The 11,177-nt window shown below is 35.1% G+C and overlaps 1 protein-coding gene across 2 annotated transcripts in view; it reads right to left on the bottom strand.

Moving 5' to 3' along the window:
* Nucleotides 1–40: 40 nt before the first annotated feature.
* The window catches only part of CXADR (CXADR Ig-like cell adhesion molecule), a 57,536-nt gene continuing 46,399 nt past the window's right edge, over nucleotides 41–11,177 (bottom strand). For both annotated transcript variants that reach the window (XM_023629905.2, XM_070252247.1), the window contains exon 8: nucleotides 41–440. In XM_023629905.2, the coding sequence (XP_023485673.1) occupies nucleotides 399–440 (42 nt within the window). In that variant the 3' untranslated portion in view covers nucleotides 41–398. The remainder of the gene's footprint in view (nucleotides 441–11,177) is intronic.

The following is an 11,177-nucleotide window of genomic DNA, read 5'->3' as shown; positions in this document are numbered from 1 at the left end:
GAAATACTTAGCAAAGAAGAAAACAATGTAAGAATTTAAATTTTCTGTTAAAAAATCAACTTTTTATTAACTATACTTTCCCCAATGGCTAAGTACCAAAATATGCATATAAAAAGTCTAAAATTTATTAGTAGTAGCTAATTGGAAATATAAATATAATAAAACATCTTTCAACCATCAAAGTCACTATACATAGGATTTTCTTAACTAAGAATCTGGCCTGTACTAATTTTGATATGACGTCTGACTTATATGCCTAATGCTATTGCATAAAGCAGAAATGTTCTTATAGCAGCTCTAATGTCTTGCCTTGTGCTGTTTTTCAGCACGTTTTTCCTAAAGGTGTAAAATAAATCCAAATAGTACAGTACTTCAGATTCTTCAGTAGTCCTTCGTATTTATACCACTGTAGCGCTGTCAGTCTTGTAAGCGTACTTCAACTACAAAAAGAGAAAAAGAGATGTAAGAATTTGGATTGTTTTCAAAGTAAGTTTTTTAAAAAGTAAGATCAGTACTTTTTCTCATCACCCACATCTTTAGTTTTCTAGTCTTAAATTATTTGGCTTATCAGAAAAATCACAATTTGCTAATAAATTATTGGATGGCCTTGGCTATCCTAAATAATCCTGCTGTCGTTTTTTCTGATAAATTCTACTGAAGTGCAGAATACCAGAAAAGTGTACATTCATAAGGATACATAGCTCAAAGGTTTGAAAGTATGTGGAATTTAAAGTATTTGCAACCTCAACATAAAACTTATTTCTAAACTAGAGAGTTTCCTAATTTTAATGTTACCATATTCTTTGATAAGCCATATACAACTTTTAGCATATTTCTAAAGCATAATACCTACTTTTCCTGGAATATATAGTGAGTGCCTATTCAAACTTGAGCATATTTTCCTAGGGGTAACTGGCATCACAAGGGAGAGTACTTTTATTTATTTAAGTTTGAACATTTTTTTAGCTGTTACCCTCATGGGTCCTAGAGAGTTTTGTGTGATAATGGCAGATTTGTGGGCAATTGTAAAGGTGGCAGGTTTCAAGGATTTGTATCATGAAGTTAGCAGATAGCATTTGTTCTATTAATCTGCTCATGTTGTAGTTATAAGCTTGCTGGGAAAATCAGAAGCATGAGAGCCATACTGTCAAGAAGGGAAGTGTTTTTGGCACAGGCCTAGTAACCAGACCTTTCTTTCCACATTAGATTACTATAAAATCTCCTAAATCTCTTATTCATTAGTGCTGACAACTAAATGGCAGAGTGCCTTGGAGAAAACGCTAATTTTGAAGTTGACTGCATATTTGATGTACTACCTGTAGAAGATTTTGCCCTTTATTGACTATCCACCCCCCAACCTTGTTCCAAAATTTATTTAAAGCAAAAGAAAGCTCTTGTCAAAATAGCTTTTCCAATCCATTCCTAATAAAATAAAACCATCTATCTCTCAGCAGCTGGTCTTAAATTCAGTCTGGTAAGCATAGAGTAGAAGAGTTAGTCAAACTTTTTTAATGGTAATTAGGACTCTAGAAGTTGTAACATCTCTAAGTCTGTCTCCCTTAGATGACTCCAGGCCTGCTCTAATGAAGACGAACGTAGCCGTGTAATTTCAGCTTGAAAGCCTTATCAGTCTCTTCCTAGCAGGTGTGATTTGAGACCGAATGATGATAATTTGTCTTAATTCTCCATTTTATTTTATATTTGTAGGCATAACTGCAAAGCTCTAAATTTAGAGGTTAAACTTGGACATGGAACTTTTTTTAAAAAAGAATTATTTTGGTAAGTTCTATTACATCAATACTAAAGTGCTTATTTCTGTTTTTTTATTGTAATATTTATCTCAGAGTATTTAACTTCAGCAAACTTCTATGATTTCAAGCTAAGATAATAAAACATTTATGTTGACTTCTACTTGTCTATCACTGTTAAAGTGATTTCTTATTTGATGATTGGAAAGAGGAAAAAAAGTCTACAAACACTATCATGTGCACTGAGCTTGCCAGGGTAGCCATTCTGTCCATTTTACAGATAATAGTAAACAAGTTTTTTAAATTTTTGTTACTATGTGCCAACAACTTTAATCCTCATAATAACCCCATGCAGTAGGTACTGTTGTTATCCCAGTTTAGACAAGGACTCTCAGAGAAGTTAACCGTGTTCAACATTCTAGAAACCCTGACTTAAAACCAAGCTGGGCTTTGTAAAGCTCATGCTCCATGTGTGTTGGTTCAGTTCATTACCTATAAAATCTACCAAATCTTGAAACTTGGGAGAAGATTCAGTATCAAGCCAAGATTTGAACAAAAGGAACAGATGCAAAGGTTAGATTAAGTTAAGAAGAATACAAGACATTAAAGTATCTATTGACTAAAAACTAATAAAGCCTTGACAGTTCTTTTTTACAAACTATTCAGATCTTTCTGAAAAGGGGCTGGCTAATAACTAGATAGCCATTTGCTTGAACTGTAAGTCAAATTGCAATAGAAAATACAGCCCCGTCAACTGAGGATTGAGATGACAAGGCAAACTGTACCAATGATAGGTCAAGGGGAGAGAGCATACAGAAAATTAGTGGTATAAGTAAAGTCCAAGTTTATCACAGCCTTTAACTTTTTTTTTCTTAGTCACCAAATATTTGGTCATTTAACATGGCATACATTGTTTTTATCTATTGTCTGGAGTTTGTATTCCAGTTGTGAGGCAGTAATGCTCAGGGTCTAAGGGAAACACGATAGTATCCCTGCATTACAGATGGAGCTTTATGGCATCAGCTCATCCTGAGAAGTTGTCACACACACACTAGTTATAGAGAAGGCTCATGCAATTCCCATTTTAAATGTGCACACTTGATTCACTGCAGAACGCATCCCCTGCCTCCCAATTGAATAGCATTAGGTACCATCCAGGTTCCTTTGTTCTTTCACATATAATATAAAGGATAACATAAGGAACAGAATAGAAACACATCTAACCTTATGAAAAGCAAATTCACCCTTAGGACTTGTAGCAGATACACCACTGCAATTAGGGTGGTTTGATGTTTATTTCTTAAAACACATGATCAGCACAAATAAAAGTATTGAATGTTATTGTTTGTACCCTCAAAAAAGGAATAGCTTGCTACAGAAATGACTTCCATAAGTTAACAATCGTGGGAGCCTTGCCTAAATTTTATATGACTTGAAAATACCAAGTACTATGATATAGACATCCATAGCTTGGCTTAAAAACAGTACCATTTTTAAAATATATTTTAGTATGTATAATATATACATATATATATATTAAATCTATAGGGAATATAGGTGGTAAGCATTTCTATCCAGGCTAGAGGTTTAATGGATAACTTCTGTACACAGATTTTAGTGTCATAACTGATAAATGTATGAACTTCACTTGTAATTAAAGCCGATTTATTTTGGCAATCATAAGGTTTAAAATGCCCAGTGTTGGTGAGTGTGTGGGGAAGCAGTCACTCTTCATACAGTGTTAGTACAGGTTTAAAGGAGTATAGCCTTTTTGAAAGGCAATTAAAAATGTAAATATGCATATCCTTTGATCAAGCAACTGTACTTCTAGAAATTTATCTACATAAATAAAAGGACCATTATTTATGTAAAATGATCATTGCAAAATTTTTGTGAATGGCAAAAATAACAAAAACCCAAGTAGCCACCAATAGATAAACAGTTAAAATTTGAACATCTATTCAAGAAAATACTGTGGAAAATACCATGTAGCCACACACAAAAAAGTACATCAATTTGTAAGTATGACATGGAATAAAATGTTGCAAGTTGCGGAAATATTGCAAGTGCAGAAAGAAAAATGTTGTATTTAGGATGGTGCCAATATTGTGTGGAAAAATAAATACCAAACTGTTAACAGTAGTTAGTGTTCTCGGAGGCAGGGGAAGTGGTGCAGATACAGAGAAATTTATTTTTCTAAATTGTACGTTTCAGTCTTCAGATTTTTATACTGAGCGTTAGTACTTTGTAACTGGATGGGTAAAAAGACAAACTTTTCTAGAAGCACTTAATTTAGGACAAGTTCAGTAGATTTATTTTTATCAAATACAGATACTATACATCACTGATAACCAAATTGCATGTATGTTTTGTGGGCAATCTGTTACATTTCTAAATTAAATGATTGCAATGTGGTTACAGAATTTTTTTGGTGATCATATGGTGCTAGAAGGAAATACTCCAAAATAATAAATGCTCGTAATACAGTGGTAGTATTACATACTTTTTCTCCAGTGTTCCCAGTTATATAAAATAGAATGTTAACTTCATGAGAAAAATTTAAAATAGTACTTTGTGGGAGAGAAAGCCCTATTATTAAGAAAGTATTAAATACCTGGAAATATTCAAGTTTAACAACAGAAAGAAATGAGTCATGTAGAAGATAAAAATTTATAAAAATTTGCCAAAAGACACAAAGAACTGAGTAGAAGAAAATACCGTATTTCTAAATTGACTCAGTATTATAAACACTTCAGATTAATATTAAAGTCAATATAAATCATAATTAAAATCCCAGTGAAATTTTAATAGAACTTGAAAACCTGATTTTAAGTTTACATGGAAGAATAATTTTCAGTAACCAAGAATTTTTTTAAAAGAACTATGGACGGGGATGTTCTTCCTTTTACGTGATTTATCAGTATGTACTCTAAAGTATAATATATGAGTGAACTAATACACCAATGAAACAATTACAAGTGCAGAACCAGAAACGTTATTATATACAGACATTTAATGTACAGTGAATGTTGTTTTTCAAATTGAAAATAATTCGCTAATAAGGAATTAATAGTGAACTATTTGCCTATGCATTTTTTAAAAGTTTAATTCCTAATTAAACCATAAAAAATTCCGGATAGATTAAAGATAAAATGTAAATTATGAAAATATACAGTACTGAGTGGATAAAAGCGAAAGAGGCAATTAGAAACTTTAGCTTAGGAAAATTTTCCCCACGATGACAGAAAGATTGGCAGTTTGAAATGGAAAAAAAGTTTAAACTGTATATCAAAAGGCATCAAGTTAAAAAACAAACTCCAAGGAGGGAGAAAATTTCCACAAAATGTTTAAAGGAAAATGAATATTCTCAACATACAAAAAGCTTCTACGTATAACTAAATTATTTAGCAGAGCCAAATAAACATAAAGAAATACAAATGGCTAAAAACAAATTAAAAGATTTGCTAATGGCATGCTAATGATAAGGGAAATATATAAATTAAAACGATGAAATACCGTTTTTCACCTAACAAATTGACAGACATTGAAAAGATTGTGGCTTGCATTCTTTGTTAGAAGGCAATTTGACAATGTCAAAAAACTTTTTAGTGTGTATTCTCTTACCTAGCAACTCAAATTCTGTATATCTATATATATCTAGGAGATATGTATGTAGAAGATAACTTTATTATAAAAATACTTTTGCAGATCCATATAAACTAATGTACAGTTGGTGCATTATTTGCCATAATAAAAGATTATAATTCATTCATACTATGTAAGAGCATGAGGCCAATAAAAGGATGCTCTGTGTCTCCTGACGTGGAAAGATGCCCACCATATCGTGGGGGGTGAAGATGGGTGCAAAAAGTGAGGACAATAATACAACTTAATAGGTTTATCATAGAATGAAGTAGATGATTCATGAAAAACACTCTAGTACCTGGCAAATATCAAATGCTCACTAAATTTTATGTTTACGTAAGGTGTGTGAAGGGTGAAAATAGGAACAAAAAACGAGAATAATAGAACCTACCCAGATTTATCACAGGATAATGTTAACCATTATAGTTCATATATATGCGTACATGTATAAAGCATTTTATTTAGCAAAATGGAATTCCATTTGACAGGTACTAGAAGTTCTTTTCTTTCGATGATAAACTTGTGTGTGTTTTGTTTATCCTCACCTTACAAATGAGGAAGCTGATTCTCAGAGTCTTCCCATAAGTCGCCCCAGGTGACCTAAAACTTCAAACCCAGGCAGTGTGACTCCAAGACACAAGATTTTAGGGACTAGATAGAGGGTTGGAAAGATAGACTAAACTGTTAATAATAGTGTGTGAGTAGTATCTTTTGTCAGTTAGAAAGCAATTGAATAGGTATTTTGGTACAATTTTCTTGGCTTAGACTGGATTTCAGTGAAAAGGAATAAATCACCTTGCAAAAATTACTGGCCACAAGAGGGCATCAGATACTCTTTTTCCAGCTTCCAAGCTAAAGGTTGTATTTGCAAATACTCATCTCCCTTCTCCATGAAAAGCGTTAGTGGTTATAGTTTAAACCGCTGCTTCTTCTGTGGAGCTACATGTAGAAACTGCCATTGGGGATGGGGAATGTTAATTACACATGCCATAGTGGTTAGATACAACAAAATGGTTCCTTATTAGAATTATTTTTCTGTTAATAAAAGTAATATCCATTTAGGAGAAAAAATACCTAAAAGCATAGAGAGAGAAGATTAAAATCACCTGTAATCCCCCCAGCAGAGATAACCATTGTTAATATTTTAGTGGATGGACAATATTTAAAAGAGGGAGCTTTTACTTTATCTACTCCTATACTGTTGTGTTATGATATGAAATATATTCACTTTATAGTCATACAATTGGAAAACAAACATTTTCTTATGTCACTGATTTGTGTTCTAAAACAAACTTTTTAATAGTTTCATGGTATTCATATGTATGTGCCTTAATTGAATTAACCGATCTTTATCATTAGATATTAAGCTACAGATCTCTTTTGGAAATGTCTTTTAAATCGTGTATCTAAATATATACCACCTTTGTTGGGGTCGGGGGATGAGAGTATTCCTTTCAAGTCCAGAAACGGACAAGTTGATCTTGTAACAGAACTGCCAACTTTTTGAATTCGCACATGGGAAGTATATATATAGACAGTAAACTTTTTAGAATTAAATTAATAGGTAAAGCTGTAAAACTCAACAGAAAAACAGCCAGTGTCGTTGACTATTTGTTTTACTAAATGGAAAAAACATTGTTTTTGCATCTTATAGATAGATATCCATCAAACATTTCTAAAGAAGTGAAATAAAATTTACATAAAATAAAATGAAAATGTATTTAAAATTTTTGAACTTTGTGTACAGTGGCTGGAACATGAAAAATGTAAAATTCACTTTTGTCATCTGAGTTATTGCTAAGTGAAATCTGACAATTTCATGTTTCCTAATGTTGCCCCGTGATAAGAGGCCATATTTAAAACCTGATGTTGATAGCTAACACGATCCTTTGGTAAATAACTTTGAAAATACCATTTGTGATGCTTGATACTGTGAAATCTGGAAAGAAATACACAAAAGTTAAAGGATCTGACGTAGGGCTTTGGCATGCAGGGTACAGTAAAATCCCTCTTCCCTGAACAATTAGGAGTGCCAATCAAAAGTTTAAGCAAGAAACCATTAAAAATAATATATCCTTTAAACATTTTAAATGTTTAACATATCAGTATACTTGTCACCAAATTCTTGGTGTAGAGTTAAGAATTTTTCTTAAAATATAGGTCTATTGCTAGAAGTTACCTGTTTCTTTTCTCCATAAGCTACATGCATTGTATATCAATCGTAATTTAAATTATGTAATTGTGAGATAACAAGCATACACAGGCTTAGGACCAAAGTGGACTCTTGTCAACCATACACCTGCCAGGCCACCATGGGCATCGGGAGAGTGCAGCTGTGGATGTTAAGCGTGCCCTGGGCATCAGAGACCACATTTAGGAGACGAAGAGAGGGCACTGGTCGGGCCAGAGTCGTCCCTCCTTTCACTGGCCTCCCTCGCTGGTGACGCTGGGAGGGGAGAGAGAGAGGAGGGAACCACACACTGACTCTTCCCTTCTTTCCTTTTGTCTACGTAGTTCTCTCAGGGCTGGGACTGCCAGGGACACAATGTTCTTAGAAAATACTAGAGTGGGAATCAGACGACCTGGATTTTGTTCCTAAGTATGTGGCCGTTAAATCAAAATCTTTCTGGATCTTGATTTTTTCCTAAAATGATATTGAACTAGATAACATAGCCTGTACATATTTTGTGGGGTTTTTTTGTTTTGTTTTTACAAAATTTGAACTGCTACATAAATTTTCTTCACTTAACTATATCACAAATCTTTTGCCTATAGTATCACAAAAAGTTCAAACCTACATAAACATGTTCATAAAGCCCTGTTGGCTGCTATATAGTGCATCTGTAGCTTGTCCTAGGCATAGCAGATAGCATCTTTTAGTTGGCAGGGCAGAGAGTACATTTCCTTCCATGTAATTATTTAATTTTACTTTGTGTTCTGTTTGTATAAATATATAAAATGTCCCCTCCTTGTCAGTAGGTCAAAAGACTGGTGGAGGCTGAATGTTGGAGGACTGTGGTTTTCCAACAGGTTGCAAGTCACAGTCATTAGTATCTTCTCTATCAGTCTCCTCTCAGAACTGCAAGGTCATTTTACTGTTCCCCAGAAGTGTTCTCACTGTTGACAGTTCTGGGACTACGTGAGAGGAAAAACGTCCTACTTAGCAACATTAAAAGAGCCCAGCGCCAGCAGCCAACATTCAACTTGGAATAGTGTGTGACAGCTGTCCTAACATGTGACCTAGACACATCTTTGCAAGTGAGAGATAACTCATTTTCTTCATTAGATTGTGCTGATTCCATAAAACTGCTCTGGGCAAAAACTCCAGAAACTTGAAGAAACCAAAATAAATTAAGACAAAACACACTGATGGGGATACATGTGGCAATGCCCTGATATGAACATAGGCCAGAGCTGCTGCAATTATCACCAACAAAGAGGACTGAGAATCTGTGTGTGTTGTGCATTTAGATGGAAAGATGCTCCGCCTTTGAGAAGTCCAACATCTGCTTAGGGAGAGGAGACAAACATGTGAAGACAGGTGACCCTCAACTTCCCCTGAGGGTACAATTTCAAGGAGGGAGAAGTCAGGCTGAACCAGGATGGTTTCAGAAGGATTGGGATTACAGGGTCAGAGAAAAGATCATAAACAGTCAAAGAAAAAGCATAACCTGGCAAAAAACAGTTGCATTTCATATCACAAAGGGCTAATTTTATCAATACTTAAAAGCTCCTCCAAATTAGAATGGTATTAACAAAGGGAAAATGGGCAAAGCATATGAACACAGTTCTCAAAAAAAAAAATGGCTTTTAAACATAGGCAAAGATGCTCAATTGAACAAATAGAATTTTAAACCATGAGATAATTTTCTCAGAGATCGGGAAAGATCAAAAAGTTGGATCCAAGTATTGGTGGGATTTGGGGGGGAAATAAGCACTCTCATCCACTGCAAGCAGAAGCTGCTACACCTTAAGAAGGGATTTTAATAATAGCTTTAAAAATATCCTTTACTCAGCACCTCTCCTACCTTCAAGAGATAGACACGTTTATGCAAAATGATGTATAGACAAACTGCTTGTAATTTTACTCATATCAAAAAGATGAGGTCAAGTTAAATGGCCATCAGTTGGAAACTGGTTAAATAAATTAGTGTATCCCTTTCATATAATAATATACAGTTTTGAAAACAAGGTTGTTTTAGACAGGTAGACCGATACATAGATGATAGATACAGAATGATCTGAGAGGATTTGTTTAATTTTTTTAAAAAGTGTGCATAAAACTTTTTTTTGGAAAATCATACATGTATATGCAAGTGTAAGTAAGCATAGAGTAAGTATGGTAGTGGAGGGCCAGTTGTGAAAGTGTAAAGCCAGGCTAGAGTTTGAACTTTAAGTTAGAGGTTGTCCAGGAAAACTCTTGAGCAAGAGAGTGGACGTAAGTGTTTTAAGAAAATTAATCTGGAAGTGGGAGTTTTAATGAACTCTTGTCTAGAACATAGGTAATTGTAGAGAAACGGCCATCTATTTGCTTCCGTAATCAGGTAGATTCTTATTTCCTTCTGAAGTGGTCTGTCACCTCTTCATGTCATCCTGAGGTTAGATGCTTCCAAGACCTCTATAAGCAGCAGTAAACGAATGGGAAAGATGGTTTCTTTTTATAAAAGCAGCAGAAATGAGACAAATCATAAATTCATACAAACATGCTTTTATTGAGCACTTTTAGCTACAGTACCAGACCCTAAATGGGGCTACGCATAACGCATTCATGGTCCAAAGCTCATCTGTGCACTCAGGACCATTCGGGGTTCCTTTTCTGTGTGCTTAACCTCTCTCTCTCCCATTCTTCACCCAAAATTTCCTAAATGTCACCTCTTCCCTTAGTCCCCTTCCCTCCTAGCTACCCATCTCCAACCCTCCCAAGATGTGACCTCACCTCTACTTCATGGAGAAAAGTGAGATCAGCTAATTACATCCCATCTGTACAGCCACAAACCTATTAAATCTGCTCCCAGCCTCAACACTCTCCCACCTCAATCTCTGGAGAAAATGTTCTCCTTGCCCTCAAGTTTATCCCGTCACATTCCTTTCTGGCTCCTTCCTCTTTCCAGGCCCCTTCTGCACAGCCTACATTTATTATTCTCAAGTCTCTCCCATCCTCACAAGCTAAACTTTGCCCGACTGTAGTAACTGTGTTCTCTGGCTTTCTCCTTCCTTCATGGCCAAGAACATTGAAAGGTAGTCTATTATGGTTTTCAGATTGGGTCTTACGAATCAGACGTCTCAGCAGCCAGTGGGATCTAGTGGAGGCCGGAGGTGGAGAGACAACGGAGAGACAAGCAATAACCATTTCATCTTTTATATTATTTGGACTCTGTATAAGACTGTCTGAGCCAGTTGCTGTTTTAAATGCTAACTGTATTTCTACTTCCTTAGACCTCATTCATGCTTCAAACACTGAACTAAGGGTTGGCCCCGCCATTCCACCAGCACTGGTCTGTCATCGTGAATGACTTCATTCCCAAAAGTGTTTTCTTTTTTGGTCTTTTGTGCCCCAGGGCGCTGACTCGGGTCCTTTTCTCATTCTACACACTTCCTAAGTGATCTCACCCTCTTTTGTACAATTAACCTACATATGCCTTTGGCTTAAAAAGACCAGAAGTTCACTTTTTGCCCTTACCAGGTTCCTCAAATTGTTGTCTAGAAATCACTGCATCCTCAAAAAGTAGCTTGTGAAATGATCTGAGGTGTAAGAAACAACTCAACAGTGGTTTCACTTAAATG

The sequence above is a fragment of the Equus caballus genome, chromosome 26, assembly GCF_041296265.1.
Source record: "Equus caballus isolate H_3958 breed thoroughbred chromosome 26, TB-T2T, whole genome shotgun sequence".
NCBI classification, from domain to species: Eukaryota; Metazoa; Chordata; class Mammalia; order Perissodactyla; family Equidae; genus Equus; species Equus caballus.
Note: the sequence above shows the minus strand (reverse complement) of the source record. Positions and strands in the feature narration are given on the sequence as shown.